General features: G+C 48.3%; 1 protein-coding gene across 5 annotated transcripts in view; it reads right to left on the bottom strand.

The window, feature by feature from the left end:
* Window positions 1–2187: 2187 nt before the first annotated feature.
* SSH3 (slingshot protein phosphatase 3) overlaps window positions 2188–17842 on the bottom strand; it is a 45852-nt gene continuing 30197 nt past the window's right edge. For 3 of the 5 annotated variants that reach the window (XM_073346831.2, XM_073346833.2, XM_073346836.2), the window contains 4 exons: window positions 15286–15486; window positions 14613–15072; window positions 13866–14416; window positions 2190–7264 (listed from right to left, as the gene is read on the bottom strand). In XM_073346831.2, coding sequence (XP_073202932.1) covers window positions 7174–7264; window positions 13866–14416; window positions 14613–15072; window positions 15286–15486 — 1303 coding nt within the window. In that variant the 3' untranslated portion in view covers window positions 2190–7173. Of the gene's footprint in view, window positions 7265–13267; window positions 14417–14612; window positions 15073–15285; window positions 15487–17842 lie in introns of those variants that run through there. The other 2 variants (XM_073346835.2, XM_073346834.1) reach the window with 2 other exon arrangements.

The raw sequence follows: 17842 nt of genomic DNA, 5'->3' as shown, positions 1-17842 counted from the left end.
ATTTTAAAGTTGTAAACTTTTAAAGTGCTGTGCTTAAAGTGCTGTGTGGCATTTTCCTTCCCTCCTCCACCACCCCTCCTGGGCTACCTTGGTAGTCATCCCCCTATTTGTGTGATGAATGAATAAAGAATGCATGAATGTGAAGCAACAATGACTTTATTGCCTCTGCAAGCGGTGATTGAAGGGAGGAGGGACAGGTGGTTAGCTTACAGGGAAGTAGAGTGAACCAAGGGGTGGGGGGTTTCATCAAGGAGAAACAAACAGAACTTTCACACCATAGCCTGGCCAGTCAATAAACTGGTTTTCAAAGCTTCTCTGATGCGTACTACGCCCTCCTGTGCTCTTCTAACCGCCCTGGTATCTGGCTGCGCGTAACCAGCAGCCAGGCGATTTGCCTCAACCTCCCACCCTGCCATAAACGTCTCCCCCTTACTCTCACAGATATTGTGGAGCACACAGCAAGCAGTAATAACAGTGGGAATATTGGTTTCGCTGAGGTCTAAGCGAGTCAGTAAACTGCGCCAGCGTGCCTTTAAACGTCCAAATGCACATTCTACCACCATTCTGCACTTGCTCAGCTGTAGTTGAACAGCTCCTGACTACTGTCCAGGCTGCCTGTGTACGGCTTCATGAGCCATGGCATTAAGGGGTAGGCTGGGTCCCCAAGGATACATATAGGCATTTCAACATCCCCAACAGTTATTTTCTGGTCTGGGAAGAAAGTCCCTTCCTGCAGCTTTTGAAACAGACCAGAGTTCCTGAAGATGCGAGCATCATGTACCTTTCCCGGCCATCCCACGTTGATGTTGGTGAAACGTCCCTTGTGATCCACCAGAGCTTGCAGCACTATCGAAAAGTACCCCTTGCGGTTTATGTACTCGGCGGCTTGGTACTCTGGTGCTAAGATAGCCAGATCTGCCAGCACCCAGGAGACATACGGTGACGGTTACCTGAGCGGGCTCCATGCTTGCCATGGTATGGCGTCTGCACAGGTAACTCAGGAAAAAAGGCGCGAAACGATTGTCTGCCCTTGCTTTCACGGAGGGAGGGAGGGAACGGGGGTCTGACGATACGTACCCAGAGCCACCAGCGACAATGTTTTAGCCCCCATCAGAGTGCTCCATCGTGACTGCTCTGGACAGCACTCTCAGATGCACGAGTGTTTGCCGTTGCTCTGACGCAGGGAGGGGCGACTGAGGACACGGCTTACAGGGTTGGCTTCAGGGAGCTAAAATCAACAAAGCGGGTGTCTTTACATCAAGGAGTATTTCAGGCAGGACTTCACGGAGGGTTCCAATAAGAAATGGTGCACCTAAGTTATTGTTCTTATTGGAACAAGAAGGTTAGCCTGGCCTCTGATTGATATATGGCTAGATTTACCTCGCTGCACTTTCTCCGTGAGTGACTGCAGTGTGACCTAGAAGAATGAGTCCCCTAGACGGGGGTGGGGGGGAAGTAAATGAATACAGAACAAATCTGGTCTGTTTCTTGTTTTGATCCACTCCATCTATCTTTTACATCTTTGGCTGGCAGCAGACGGTGTAGAAGGACTGCATGCCATCCACATCTCATGGCTGCCCGGCAGAAGATGGTACAGTACGACTGCTAGCCATCCCCATCTCTTGCCTGCCCGGCAGAAAATGGTACAGTACGACTGCTAGCAATCCGTATCGCCTGCCTGCTCACCATAAGACGGTTCAATAGGATTGACTGCAGGACTAAAGAGAATGACCTGGTCAAGTCACTTCAAATGTAGTCCCTGCGCCCATGTCTGTCCAGGCGCTCCCAGCCGACGTGGCCAGGAGCACCTCGGACATGACGATGACAGCTACCAGTCATACTGTACCGTCTGCTGCCACAAGGCAAGGGGTTGCTGCTACTGTGTAGCAATGCCGTACCGCGTCTGCCAGCACCCAGGAGACATAGGGTGATGGTTACCTGAGTGGGCTCCATGCTTGCCGTGGTATGGCGTCTGCACAGGTAACTCAGGAAAAAAGGCGCGAAACGATTGTCTGCCCTTGCTTTCACGGAGGGAGGGAGGGAACGGGGGCCTGACGATATGTACCCAGAACCACCCGCGACAATGTTTTAGCCCCATCAGGCATTGGGATCTCAACCCAGAATTCCAATGGGCAGCGGAGACTGCGGGAACTGTGGGATAGCTATCCACAGTGCAACGCTCCGGAAGTCGACTCTAGCCTCGGTACTGTGGAAGCACTCCGCCGAGTTATTGCACTTAATGCACTTAGAGCATTTTCTGTGGGGACACACACACTCGAATATATAAAACCGATTTCTAAAAAAAAGACTTCTATAAATTCGACCTTATTCCGTAGTGTAGACATACCCTGAGAGGAGGGTACCTGAACTGGAGCAGTGCTTGGGAGCTCTAGCCTGGCAACTCCCCAGGCTGAAGGCATTGTTGAGGGCCTACAGAGGTACTGGGGCTGCAGAGATACAGCCTGGGAATAGGTAGAGACAGCTGGTCCAACCTCCTTGCCAATGATGAGCGGCCTTTACAGACTGTAGTCTGCCCCAGTGAGAGGGGGCTAGATGATGATGACTGGCAGTAGCCACTGAGACAAGGTGGGTGTAGAGGGTTGGGGGTTCCCTTGGGAGGGGAGACCCAGAGTGTGGGGACTGTTGTGGGGCAGCACCCCAAGGTAAGGGGCACCGGGGCCTGGGAGGGACATGGGACCTGAGGCAAGCGGGTCTCTGGCCAGCAGAGGGTGCTCTGAGGTTGGAAAAGAGCTAATTCCTAGATGACCAGCAGGAGGTGCTGCGCCACTGGGTCCACGGTCTGTTACATGAGGTGCTGGCATCTCATTAAATATGTCCTTTATTAATTGCTATTTACATTCTTCAAGTCAAAACACAAGTACACTTACACAATAAAACAAGGTTCACAATCTTGCAGCTGGGCTCTCACTTCACTTAATTCTTATATCTCATTGACTGACAGGCAACGCTCTGCCCCTTATATAGCCACAAGGGCATGGCTGACAACATTTAAGGAGGTTCAAGGAAAATGTAGTTCTCAGAAACTCTAAAAGCTTCCACAAGATTCAACAAAGGTCCAAAACATTCTAGGAGGTTGGTGAAAAATTAATCTACATACAGAATACCTGAAACATTTTACTTCAAACATTCTATTTTCCCTTTGTCACTGTGATGGGGCCTCTGGTCCATAGGGGCTTAATAGAGCCCTAGGGAGGCTGCTCAGGAGGCAGCCAATTAGAGAAGGGTTTATAGGAGTAGCCAATCAGTGCTGGGCAGGCCCATATAAGAAGAGCTGCTGTACAGAGCAGCTTCAGTCACTCCCTGGAGCCTGAAAAGAGAGGAGGACTGGCTACCTTGCAGGTGGAGGGCAGCAAGCACCCTGGACATAGCAGTGCTGCAGGCAGAGACCCAGGGAGCTAAAGGCAGCTCCTGGTGGGCTGCAGGAATCTTCAGGCTGAGGCCCTGAGGGAAGGGCAAAGAGGCTGCTGCAGGGAAGTGGCCCAGGGAGGCCTACAGAGGAGTTGGAAGGGATACAGCAAGTGGTGGCCATCTACAGGGTCCCTGGGCTGAAACCTGGAGTAGAGGGCGGGCCTGGGTCCCCCCAGCCCCAACTCCCACTGAGGAAGTGGTTGGACTGAGGGACTGCGATACTGTCCCTGGAAGGGGGGAGCACAGAGTCACTGAAGAGGTTGCTGCAGTTCTGGGAGTGGTGCGTCACAAAAGTGATGGCAGCGAGGCACCACGAGAGGAGCTAATCCCCAGGACAGCCAGCTGGAGCCACCACAGTGGTGAGTGAACGCCATCACAGTCACTAACAACAAAAACAGCATCCCAAGCCTGGCACCCCCTAAGCCTAGACAGTCGCCTGGGTCACTTGCACCTAAATCTGGTCCTGACTGCACCTCTCACCAATGTGCAGGACACAGTGGATGGATTTGCGGCAATGGGGTTCCCAGACTGCAGTCGGGCAATAGACAGCATGCATATCCCTATTTTGGCACCAGACCACCTCACCACAGAGTATAATAACAGAATATATCAACTTTTCTGTGGTTTTGCAAGTATTGGTGGATTAACAGGGATACTTCATGGACATCGGTGCTGGCTGGTCAGGGAACGTGCATGATGTCTGCATCTTTAAGAACACAGGACTGTTCAGAAAGATGTAAGCAGGGACTTTCTTTCCCAGCTGGTGGATTACCTTTGGTGATGCTGAAATGCCAATAGTGATCCTGGGGGACCCAGCGTACCCTTGGTTCAAGAAGCTGTACACTGACAACACCAAGGAAAATTCAGCTATTGACTCAGTAGGTGCAGAATAACAGCTGAATGTGCTTTTGGCAGATTGAAAGGATGCTGGTGGTGTTTACTCACTAGATTGGATATCAATGAGAAAAATATTCCAATGGTTATAGCTGTCTATTGTGTCCTGTACACTATCTGTGAGGCAAAGGGGGAAAAGCTGCTGCCAGAATCAAGGGTGGTGGTGGAGCAGCTCTCTGATGACTTCAAACAGCGAGATACAAAGGCCATTAGAAGAATTCAACATGGAGCCATGCCAGGTGAGGGAGGCTTTGAAAGAGCCCTTTAACTGTCAGCCAAAGTAGTGTTCTGTGCTGGGCTGTCCTCTGGCCCTGGAGCAGAAGAAACTATCTAGTGCTTGCTGTACATCTATAAATATGACTTTTCCAAAACCTATGAGTTGTGTGGTGCTTGCTGTATATTTACAACAACTATGTGTTTTGAGTAGCACTGTGCATTCGGCAGTATGTGTGATGAACTAAAACAAATATAATTTTATGCTCCATAAACAGAAATGTACTGAGTGCAAAAACAGTGCAGAAAAACAATGTGCAAAAAACAGGCAAACTTATACAAACTTTAAATATAAATTAATGGAATGGGACTTTGAAATTGGAAAGGCAGCAAACATTTCTGTACACTGACTCAAATTCAACCCTTAAAGACATATGGGGAGATAATGTTTGTGTTTTTCTGTATTTACATCTATATTGGTAGTGGTCAACAATGTAATCAGCAGTCCCTGTCTATGTTGTATTCTGTTAATTCAGAGAGCAAAAGAACCATTTAAATGAACTGTAAACAATGGGATATAGCTGTATTCATCTCTCTTTGAAATGTATAGCCAATCATCTGTAAATGGTGGAAAAACAGGCAATTGCCTTATGTTAATCTGTGTGAATAATTACCAGGGATGCTTAGGAAGTAGACCTACTTCAAAGTTGCCCTGATTGCCCATTGTTTCCACAGGACTGTATAGTCAAGTGGATACTAGTATAAAAGACCCTTGGGTCCTGATCCTGTCATCTCAGATCTGCTTAAGCTTCATCAGGGGAAGTTTGAGTTGTAAGACTGAGGTCCCAGTTAAGCTGGAACACCATGAATTTGATATTGGGGGGAGGGATAGCTCAGTGGTTTGAGCATTGGCCTGCTAAACCCAGGGTTGTGAGTTCAGCCCTTGAGGGGGCCATTTAGGGATCTGGGGCAAAAATTGGGGATTGTTCCTGCTTAGAGCAGGGGGTTGGACTAGATCTTCTGAGGTCCCTTCCAACCCTGATATTCTATGATTGGATTATAACCTATGGACTAAATTCTAAAAACTCTTTGCAACTACTAAGCTCACAATCTCTACTATGAATCTGAATCTCAAAAATTGTATTCATGTCTGTATGTATGCTGCTCTTTTAACCATACTCTTTTCTTTTTTAATAAATTTTAGTTTAGTTAATAAGAATTGGCTGTAGCATGTATTCAGGTAAGATCTGGAATATTCATTAACATGGCAGGTGATGTGTCCGATCCTTTGGGATTGGTAGAACTTTTTTCTTTTTATGGTGAATAAGATTTTCATTAATCCTCATCATATCTGACTTGGGTAACTAAGTGGAGGCCTGAGGCTGGGTTACTTTAAGGGAACTGTGTTGTTTGGACTTCTGGGTAACCAGTGAGGTATTACAGAAGCTGTTTTGTGCTGGTTTGGTAAATCTAAGTATTGGAATATCCATCAGCTTTGGGAGTTGTCTGCCCCATTATTTGCAGTTCACCTTAATTGAGTGACCTCAGCTGGCTCCCCCAGAATTCCAGTCACACTAGCTCTCCTAAGTGCTACACTAATACAAATAAATACAAATCGATAACAACAATGCATGCTTGGTCATAATAGGAACCATTAGACTCTATAGTGATACTAAGTGATTTAAGGGTTGTGGTGGATAATCAGCAGAACATGAGCTCCCAGCGTGGTGCTGTGGCCAAAAGAGCTTATGTGATCCTGGGATGCGTAAACTGGGGAATCTTAAGTAGAAATAGAGAGATTATTTTACCTCTGTATTTGGCACTGGTGCATCCACTACTCGATTACTGTGACTCGTTCTGGTGTTCACAGTTCAAGAAGGATGCTGATCAATTGGAGATGGCTCAGAGAAGAGCCACGAGAATGATCAAAGGCTTAGAAAACATGCCTTGTAGTGACAGACTCTAGGAGCTCAATCTATTTATCTTAATATAGAGAATGTTAAGGGGTGACTTGATTACTGTCTGTAAGTACCTACATGGGGATCAAATAATGGCTCTTCATATTATACCTCTCTCTGCTAGATTGATCTAGTGATGGAAACTGAAGCTAGATACATTGAGTGGAAATAAGATGTCAATTTTTAGTGGTGAGAGTAATTAACCACTGGAACAATTTACCAAGAGTGGAGGTGGATTCTCCATCACTGGAAAGCTTTAAATCAAGATTGGATGTTTTTCTAAAAGATCTACTCTAGGAATGGTTTTGGGAAAATTGTATAACACAGACCAGAGCAGATGATCAGTGGTTCCTCTCTGGACACTACAAAATTATGTCAACCTAGCTTATGATGGCATACAGCCACTGGAGTTAAATCATTTGTGTATGTGCACATGTGGCTCCTTGTGTCAGTGGTGCACATACACAGTAACGGTCAACATACGCTGATACTGTATTAATCTAATTACATCAACTGTGACTCAATACCACTCGGGGAGGTGCGGTGGTGTTACTAAATCGGCATACAGAGGCACTTACATTGGCAGGAACTAAATTTAAGTGAAGACACTCCCTCAGCTAGGTTGATGCAAGGCAGATTACGTCAACCCAACCATATAGTGTAGACCAGGCCTCAGAATCTATGAGTTCTGGAAACACCCGTGATCTGCAGATGGGCTAAATGTTGATCTTGCAAAATGGGTCCTGGTCCTGGGAGATTGAGCAGAGGCCCTGAAGGAGACAAAAGGGAGGCAGGCAGCTGAGTGCAGGTCTTTGGCAAGAGAGGGTCATACAGAAGGCACCTAAGCCCAGATCCTCAATGGTGCTTAGGCACTTACCTCCCATTGGAGTTGGGCCCTAAAGATTATTGCATGACTAAGGTCTTGTCCACACTAGAAAGCTTTACTGGCAAAAGTTGGGCTGGTTTACAGCTACTAACACAGCTGTTTGGGCAGAGGGCATTCACATTTGGATGCCTTTGTCAGGGCAGCTGTGCCTCTGCCTAGGAGCTGGAGGGACATGTCACCACTTCCTGGGAGCTGCCTGAAGTAAGCACTGCCTGTAGCCTGCACCCTCCTCACCCATCCCAATCCCTTGCCCCAGTCCAGAGCCCCATCCTGCACTCTGAATGACTCATTTCTGACCCCACCCTGGAGCCTACACCCCCAGCTGGAGCCCTTAGCCTCTCCTACACCCCAACCCCCTGCCCCAGCCCAATGAAAATGAGCAAGCTCAGCCACGCACCACAGTTCCTGCCCCACATAGGGTGAATCTCCCTGTGGCCAGGGAGGACAGGGAACTGGGGTCTCACCATGACACCCCCTGCTGGTGCTGGGCTGGGCAGACAAGAGTAAGGGGGAATGTGCAGGTGGGGAAAGCTTTGTTAGATGGCCAATATTTTGGTTCAGACATGCCTCATGGGAGTTGTAGTCCAAGAAGGAAGCCCAGCCTACATCTCCCATGGTGCACCTCATGGTAAAGGAAGTGGCACAACATGGCAGCCACAGTGCACCATGGGAAATGTAGTCAAGCTAGAGAACCCTGTCTGTACAGGAGAACAGGGACATGAGGCATCCGACCTAAAACTCCCCAGAGGCATCATGGTTGCATTTCAGAAATGAAATATTTTGGGGCTTAGGGGCTCAGATTTGCCATGAAAAATCTACATTTCCTGCAGACATTTTTCACAAAAAATCATTTATTAAAAACCCCAATTTTCTACTAAAGAACAGTTATGATGGGAAATTTCCACCCTGGCCTAGCTCTATTATTTAAACCTTGGTTTGCTATGGAACTAAGCGGGGCGGGGTGGGGAGTCAAATATTTGGCTTTCAGCACCAAAATCTTGGGCTTTGTCCCTTTGTATTCTTAATGTGCCAGTATAATAATGCCTGCATCTGAAGTGGGTTTTTTTACTCACAAAATCTTATACCCAAATAAATCTGTTAGTCTTTAAGGTGCCACCAGACTCCTCGTTGTTTTGGAGATAAAGAGTTACTCTGCTATTAGTAACTGTGTCCAGCAGTTATATACTCTATTGAATCAGCATCATGATCACATTCACAAGACCAGTTCGGGTTGCTAACCCTCCAGGATTGTCTTGGAGTCACCAGGAATTAAAAATTAATCATTAATTAAAGATGTCATGTGATGAAACCTCCAGGAATACATCCATCCAAAACTGGCAACCCTATAAGGCCAGTGTATTCCTTGTGCTCCTCTAATGGCTGTTCCATTCAAAGAGTGCTTCATCTCCAAAAGCAGCTAATGTTGCTATGTGGCCACAATGCAAACAGCAACCCCTTCGTTTAGAAAGCACCAGCGCTTCGAAGCTAGGAAACCATCAAGCACCCGTTAAATCCTACAGTCGCTTTCTGAGAGACAGAATTCTTACTAAGTGCAACAAAATTCATATTTCATCATGAGAGCCTTCACTCTGACCCGCGTAGTGCTGACAATTTCTATGCAGCATTGTTATTTATTACTTGTACTAACGTAGCAGCTAGGAGCCCTGCCAGTCATGGGCCAGGACCCTGTTGCACAAACACATAATTATCTCAGTATCTAAATCGTAGAATCATGGAATATTAGGGTTGGAAGAGACCTCAGGAGGTCATCTAGTCCAACCCCCCTGCTCAAAGGAGGACCAACACCAACTAAATCATCCCAGCCAGGGCTTTGTGAAGTTGGGCCTTAAAAATCTCTCAGGATGGCGATTCCACCACCTCCTGAGGTAACCCATTCCAGTGCTTCACCACCCTCCTAGTGAAACAGTTTTTCCTAATATCCAGCCTACACTTCCCCCACTGCAACTTGAGACCATTGCTTCTTGATCTGTCATCTGCCACCACTGGGAACAGCCAAGCTCCATCCTCTTTGGAACCTCCCTTCAGGTAGTTGAAGGCTACTATCAAATCCCACCTCACTCTTCTCTTCTGCAGACTAAATAAGCCCAATTCCCTCAGCCTCTCCTCATAAGTCATGTGCCCCAGCCCCTTAAACATTTTTGTTTCCCTCCGGTGGACTCTCTCCAATTTGTCCACATCCCTTCTGTAGTTTGGGGGAGGGGGGGGAGGGCAAAACTGGATGCAAAATTCCAGATGTGGCCTCACCAGCACCAAATAGAGGGGAATAATCACTTCCCTCGATCTGCTGGCAATGCTTCTACTAATGCAGCCCAATATGCCGTTAGCCTTCTTGGCAACAAGGGTACACTGCTGACTCATATCCAGCTTCTCATCCACTGTAATGCCCAGGTCCTTTTCTGAAGAACTGCTGCTTAGCCAGTTGGTCCCCATCCTGTAGCAGTGCATGGGATTCTTCCATCCTAAGTGCAGGACTCTGCACTTGTCCTTGTTGAACCTCATCAGACTTCTTTGGCCAAATCCTCCAATTTGTGTAGGTCACTTTGGACCCTATCCCTATCCTCCAGCGTATCTACTGCTTCCCCCAAGCTTAGTTTCATCTGCAAACTTGCTGAGGGTGCAATCCATCCCATCATCCAAATCATTAATGAAGACGTTGAACAAAACTGGCCCTAGGACCGACCCCTAGGGCACTCCATTTGATACTGGCTGCCAACTAGACATCGAGCCATTGATCACTACCTGTTGAGCCTGACAATCAAGCTAGCTTTCTATCCACCTTATAGTACATTCATCCAATCCATACTTCTTTAACTGGCAAGAATACTTTGGGAGACCATATCAAAAGCTTTGCTAAAGTCAAGATATATCATGTCCACCGCTCTCTCCATATCCACACAGCCAGTTATCTCATCATAGAAGGCAATCAAGTTGGGCAGGCATGACTTGCCCTTGGTGAATCCATATTGACTGTTTCTGATCACCGTCCTCTCTTCCAAGTGCTTCAAAATGGATTCCTTGAGGACCTGCTCCATGATTTTTTCAAGGACTGAGGTGAAGCTGACCTGTAGTTCCCCGGATTCTCCTTCTTCCCTGTTTTAAAGATGGTCATTATATTTGCCTTTTTCCAACTGTTCAGGACCTCCCCTGATCACCAAGAGTTTTCATAGATAATGGCCAATGGCTCTGCAAATGATATTGCTCAATGTGTTCAATGGGGACAGATGATCAGTCATTAGCCTTATCGATTGTTCGTACAATACGCTCATTTGCTGTGTCCCAAGAATCATGTTGTACATATAGTTTTATAAGAAGATCTGATTTCTATCAATTTATGGTAAAAATATTGTACATAAGTTGGTGCACATCTGAGAATGGTCAATCAGTATAATTAATGTGTCCCTCTGTTATAACTGATTCATTCATTAATTTAGAGAAGTCCCTATGACCTGTGTTATGCAGGTCAGACTATATGATCACAAGGTTTCCTTCTGGCTTTAGCATCTATCATTCACCTATATTTCATTTCCAGGTGACCTGTAATTTATATTTTGAGGTTATTAATGAAACTAACATATATTTAGGCTTAGACAGATTAAGTTTTTATCAGTGAATGTCTATTTCACCATGCACACAAAAACCAACTAAAACTATTTCCATCAATAATCATGAAAATTCATAGATAGGCCATGTAAGAAAAATGTTGCTTTTAAGACCTGATTAGAGTTTGATTTAAGGATATTTAGTGTATATATTTTAACATGTAACATTGACAATTTTTGTTTTCATGGAATCATAGAAATGTGGGGCTGGAAGGGACCTCAAGAGGTCATCAAGTCCAGCCCCCAGTGCTGAGGCAGGACCAAGTGTACCTAGACCATCCCTGACAGGTGTTTGTCCAACCTGTTCTTGAACACCTCTGATGATGGGGATTCTACAACCTCACTTGGAAGCCTAGTCCAGAGCTGAATTACCTAGTTAGAAAGACAAGGCGGGTGAGGTAATATATTTGATTGGACCAACTCCTGTTCATGAAAGAGACAAATTTTCGAGCTACTCAGAGGGTCACAGCTAAATACAAGGTGAGACCAATTGTTTAGCATAAGTAGTTACCACATATTGTAAGAGATCATTCAAGGTGACGTGGCCTGTTAACACCCCTCCAGTCATAGGACAAAAAGCAGGGGTGGTGGGGAGGGCTAGTGGATTACAGACTGTTGGACTAAACCATAAATCCAGAGTCTTTATTAAATGCATTATTTTTAGCATCTAGCAAAGTTGTGAATTTAAGCTCCTGGGACCAGCCCAGCTACAACAACACTGCAAACAACATGGAGTCAAAAACTTTTCCCTACTATCTAACCTAAATCTCCCTTGTATATAAAACTTTAACATGTTTGAATTATTGTCTGACCCCCTGATTATTTCCTACCACTATAAAAATGTAAATAGATACAAATAATAAAAAAAATGCTTAAAACCCCTAATTTTATACAACTGTGAAAATTTAAATAAATAAAAATAGAAAAAATGCTTAAAATCAACATCAATTATCCATCAAAATTACAAAAAAAAATACAAACAGAAGGCTGGCCAAGCCTATGTATATTTAATAATACCTTAATTAGACATTAAGGTTGTACTGAAAAATGCATTGCTTCATGCTTAGAGAGACTGCTGATGTGGAGTGCGTGCGTAGCATCAGAGTGAGGTGTGGCTTTAACCATTAATTGCCTTGCTTTTAAATATTTGCAAATGAAAAGAGAAGGAAGTAGATTGGCGACACTTAGCAAGGATCATAACTGGTTTTTGAAACGAAGTGTTTTGTTTTGGGCATTTCCCAGGTATGTGCGTGGGTGGGGTTTTTTTTAAAAAAAACAAACATCTTTTCCTGTTTCCTTTTGGATTGGTAAATAAGACACATTTAAAAAAAAATGAAATGGATAGAAAGGGTGAGTCACTAGATCATTAAAGCAAAGAAGTGAGCAGTGCTGGCATTTCTAATAACAAGCCCTGCTGCATTTTGTGTGTCTGACATGCTACAAATATTCTCTGTTGTATTACTATAGCACCTAGTATCAGGGGGTAGCCGTGTTAGTCTGTATCCACAAAACCAACAAGGAGTGTGGTGGGACCTTAAAGACTAACAGATTTATTTTTGGGCATAAGCTTTCATGGGTAAAAAGCCACTTCTTCAGATGCATGGAATGAAAATTACAGATGCAGGCATTATATAATGACACATGAAGAGAAGGGAGTTACCTCACAAGTGGAGAACCAGTGTTGAAAGGGCCAATTCGATCAGGGTGGATGTAGTCCACTCCCAATAATAGATGAGGTGGTGTCAATTCCAGGAGAGGCAAAGCTGTTTTTGTAATGAGCCAGCCACTCCCAGTCCCTATTCAAGCCCAAATTAATGGTGTTAAATTTGCAAATGAATTTTAGTTCTGTTGTTTCTCTTTGAAGTCTGTTTCTGAAGTTTTTTTGTTCAAGTATAGCTACTTTTAAATCTACACACCACAGAAACACTAACTCAGGAACCAATCCCTGTAGTAAACCTCGTTGCCTACTGTCCCCATATCTACTCAAGCGACACCATCAGAGGACCCAATTATATCAGCCACACCATCAGAGGCTCATTCACCTGCACATCTACTAATGTTATGTATGCTATCATGTGCCAGCAATGCCCCTCTGCCATGTACATTAGCCAAACCAGACAGCCCCTATGTAAAAGAATAAATGGACACAAATCGGACATCAGGAACGGTAACATACAAAAGCCAGTAGGAGAACACTTCAATCTCCCTGGACATTCTATAACAGATTTCCCCCGTGGGAAGGGAAGGGAGGAGTCCAGAGCCAACTGCAAAGTGAATTAACTCTTTATTCACAGACGGAGTGAGGCTGGCACAGAGCGAAATGGTATGGTGTCCATGTGTGTAGAGCTGGGAAAGGGAGGAGGGGTTCACCCCCTCTCTCCTCAGGCACAGTAACGGGGTTGGCACCCTTTGACCCAACTGACCAAAGCAGTGCTCAATGGCACAAAAGCAAAGGGCTAGTGGGGAGGGACAACACAGGGCATCATGACCCCCATCCTCCCCCAGTAATACCTGCTCAACTGCAGGGCAGGAGCCTCAGGGCAGCATGGGGCTGTGCAGCATGAGTGGCGGACAGAGCAATCCCCACAGGGGAATGTTCCATCCTTCCTCCAGATCTGCGGGGGGATGGGAGCGATGCATATTTGGGGGAGGGGCTGTCCTCACCATAGAGTCCCTCTCTTCCATTGGCCGCAGCACTCAGGCCCTGCCCCCCAAGGGTGATCTGCACTGAGGTCCCCGGTATCAAATGCCCTGCCCCCAAACAGCACAGGGCAGCTGCTAGGCCCCAATACCATCCATGGCAGTACCCTGGGATATGGGGGCAGAGCCACAGCCAGAGGCGGGGCTAAGGGGGTGGAGCCTCACCCCGAGCCAGGCTCTAGGTCCACGTTGGCTTGCCGCACCATCTTTCTGGGTCGTGATGGGGGGAGAGCGCCTCCTCCAGGCTGGGGCTCCTGTGATGGGGCCAGGGGCCTAGCAGGATCCTCCCTTGTGGGTCTTTCCCGGCCAGCAGCCTCCAGCCGCTCCTCAAACTCTCTGGTGCGGCTGAGTACCAGGGCAGCATCCATGAGCTGGGCCACGGAGTAGCGGTGCTCCATGACACGAGCCCGGTGTGGGGCTGTGGCTCTGGGGCTGGGGCCCTCCACGTGCTTCAAGGCTTTGTGCACCTTGCCCGGCACCGGGTGGTAGGAGATCTGCTTGCACGCCTGGGTATGGCTCCGAGGGACCTGCCGGCTGCGCTGTCGGCCCCGTCGCTTGCCTGTCTTGTCTGTTGGGGCCTGCGGTGGGTGCTGCTTGGCCTTGGAACCTGGCGCTGATGCCCCCGGCTCCTCCTGGTCCTGTGGCGGTGATGGTGGGGCTGCAGGTTCTGGGTGGGGGCACTCCACAGGGGACTCATGCCCTGAGGCAGCAAACACCTGCAGGAAAGAGGAGAGGTAGCGATCAGAGAACAGGTATGCCCGGGTCACTGATAGACCCAGGCGCTCTCTCTGCTGGGCCCCAATCCTCCTCTCCTGCCCCACCTCCAGCTGCATGTCACCTTCCCACAGCCCTGGATCTCACCACCTGGGGCTTCCTCCCTCCCCCATGATGCCTGCTGGCTGTGCCACTTACCTCCCCCTCTGCAGCACCCCCCAGCGGGGTGGGGGCATCAGGGCTGTCCATCTCACTGATGCTCCTCATCACTGCATAGAGGTTGATGCGCCGGTCACGCGGTGCCCTGGGTACCTCTGGCACCTGCAGCACGGCCAGGTGCCCCCGGACCTCCTCAGCCCCTGAGTCGTCTGAGCCCCCTGGCTCCTCTGCCTCCTGCACCATGGTCCAGGGCCCCTTGCCCCCTGCTGGGGCCTGGGTCTGGGCTGGCTCCTCTGGTGGCTCCCGCAGGGGCCGGAAATAATACTGGGGTGTCGTGACTGGCTCCTCCTCCTGCTGCCCTGGCTCCTCCTCCAAACTCAGCATCTCCCGGCACAGGCTCCCCTCACTCTCCGATTGGTCGCTGCCAGTGTCACTCCCATTCACCGTGTCCTCCCACTGGCTATCTCCTGCCTTCTGCTCCCACAGGCTGCTGTGTCGGCTGTGCAGAGACACACTGAGCTGAACACGAGGCACTGCGGTTGTCACAGCAACCCCTGCTGGGGAAGGCGAGACTGGGCAGTGTAGGCTCCTCCCCACCTGGATGTCACAGTGCCCCCTGCTGGGGAAGGCAGGGCTGGGCAGTCTCCTCCCCCTCCCTGATGTCACAGAACCCCTGCTAGGGGGCAAGGCTTCTCCCCCTCCTTGCAGTTACCTGGCATCCAGGATGCCCTGGTAGAACTCCAGCTGCCTCATGAAGCTGGGGTTGGGGTGCACGATGGGGCGCTGGTCCTGAACATGCCGGTAGGCCCGCTCCAGCGACCAGCCGTACTCCTTCATGGCGTAGGCGATCACCGTGGAGGCTGAGCGGCTTACACCCATCTTGCAGTGCACCAACACCCGCGAGTTCTGGGCCCTGTTGCAGGATATGGGCTGGTGAGGCAGGCGCAAGGGGCTCAATGCACTTTCTTCACCTCCCCTTCCCCAGTTGTCTGCAGACAACTCCTGAAGGGAACTCACAGCAGCAAGCCCAAGATTGCAGCACAGGCCGCGCAAGTGACAACAGAGGCTGTGGTGCAAGCTAAGTACTGGCTGAGATTCACCTACAGAACAGCTGCTTTAACTTGGAAGTGGGTAAGTCCATTAGTAGTATCACTCCAATGTGTGAGCGCTGGGGAGAATTTGTCTCCCAGTGTTGACGACTGCCCCAGAGCACAACCCTGGGGACTGCTACATGGAGACCCTTTGGTGCCAACTGGCAGAGGGCATAAGGGGGCACAGGGTTTTTACAGGGATTCCCTTGGGTCTAACGTCTACATAATAGTGCACCGAAGGGAGGCACGTGAGGCCTCTGCCAACAGCCAGTAATGTTCCAGTTGCCCTAATCATGGTGAGACATGTGAATGTATCTACAGGACACTGCATTCTTAAGGTAGAATCATAGAAGATTAGGGTTGGAAGAGACTTCAGAAGGTCATCTAGTCCACCCCTCTGCTCAAAGCAGAACTAACCGCAACTAAATCATCCCAGCCAGGGCTTTGTCAAGCTGGGCCTTAAAAACCTCACAGGAATGAGATTCCACCACCTCCCTAGGCAACCCATTCAGTGCTTCACCACCCTCCTAGTGAAATGTTTTTCCTAATATCCAACCTAGATCTCCCCCCACTGCAACCTGAGACCAGTGCTCCTTGTTCTGTCAGGTATGTAAGTTATGAAGGGAAGGAACAGGTTCTGTTCAGGAAGATGGAGGCGCTTCTCTCTCCCTGACTGACCATGGTGTTGTGCGTGGCTTACAATATAAATCAATCTGCGTACGAAGCCACCAGCTAATCAAGACCGTGAGGGCAACAAACTCTCACAATGTCACAGGAAGGAACACCCAGCAGGGAGGCGGCCAGGTTCTGACTAAGATCAAAGAATTAGTCTGGTATATGGGGAGAATGCAGAAAGACATCTATATTCCTTCACCTAGGGGACAAGCTGTGGGTGGCTTGTCTTACGGAGGGCAACAGCTGGCCTGGTTAATAGCTGGGAAAATGACTCTGGGTAAGCTAAGCCTGTATGAGACAGGACAGCTTCTAAGCTCTAGAAGGCAGGTTATGATTTTGTTTTAGAGGTAACCAGCTGCTTCCAGTGCTTCTAAACTACTTGCTGTTATTTCAATCTCCGTTCTTTGATGAATAACCTTATCCTTTGTGGTAAACCCAGGACAAACAGCTAAAAAAGGGGACTAGTAATTAGTCCCAGGGAATTAAAAGGCCCCTCCCTATCCACTGAGGAGAGATAACCACTGGGCAATAAGGTTCAGCTGGAAAAGGGGTTGCTAGGGAACCAATTAGGTTCAGCTGGCTCCAACTACTTGGGACCTTTTTAAACCCTCTCCTGGTGGAAGGAGGGGAACAGTGAGGGAGTGAGAGGAGCAGGGAAGCTGCCAGCAGGCTGTTTGCAGCAAGACACCAAACTTTCCCAGTAGGCAGGCTGCACTCGCTCCCCAGAAGGGAAGGAAAACAAGCACAAGGGACTGACTGAGGAAAGGAGTAGCAGGACCCTGTGCCACCTGTAAGGATTCGCCTTGCCCCAAACCTGAGTCTCCAAGGCTAAAAAGGACTGAGCCTACTGAGGCGAACAAGGTATTTTGCCACACATGGTGTCAGAAGTGGGATGTGGTGAGTGAGTAAGGCTCTGTGGCAAGCCATCTCAGGGCAGGGTAAATCACAAAATGGAGGATGTAGTGAAGGCGTTGGTACAGGCCACTGCGGCCCAACAAGAGGCTACCAGGGTGCAGATGGCTGCCCAGCAAGAGTCAGGACAGGAGACGAACCAATTACTGATGAACCAGGCAGCTCAAGATCGAGCCACCCTGAATGAAGTAATGAACCAGTTAAAAGCCCTGACCATGCTGACGCATGGGCCCCAGGGGATCCAGCCGCTGCGGACAAGCAACTATTTACAGAAGATGACAACGGAGGACGATAGTCGGGAGGATGGCACTGTGGGCAGGTATCCTGGCTCCATTTCTGTGTGGGAAGCCCCAGAAGGCCTATTTCGACACGACCACAGAAACAGCTATGGATAAAGCTCAGCAGCCCGAAAAATCGGGGGCTGCCCTGAGCAGAGTACCGATGTTATGCATGTGGCAAATTGGGGCACATCTTTGCCCAATGCTCAAATCTAGAAGAGCCCATGAAATACGAACTGGGAGATAGAGGGGGACCATGTGATCTAATAAGTCTAGTAGGTGTTGTGATGGTCCCTCATAGATACACTAGACC

Source organism: Lepidochelys kempii, chromosome 6 (genome assembly GCF_965140285.1).
Source record: "Lepidochelys kempii isolate rLepKem1 chromosome 6, rLepKem1.hap1, whole genome shotgun sequence".
Taxonomy (NCBI): Eukaryota; Metazoa; Chordata; order Testudines; family Cheloniidae; genus Lepidochelys; species Lepidochelys kempii.
Note: the sequence above shows the minus strand (reverse complement) of the source record. Positions and strands in the feature narration are given on the sequence as shown.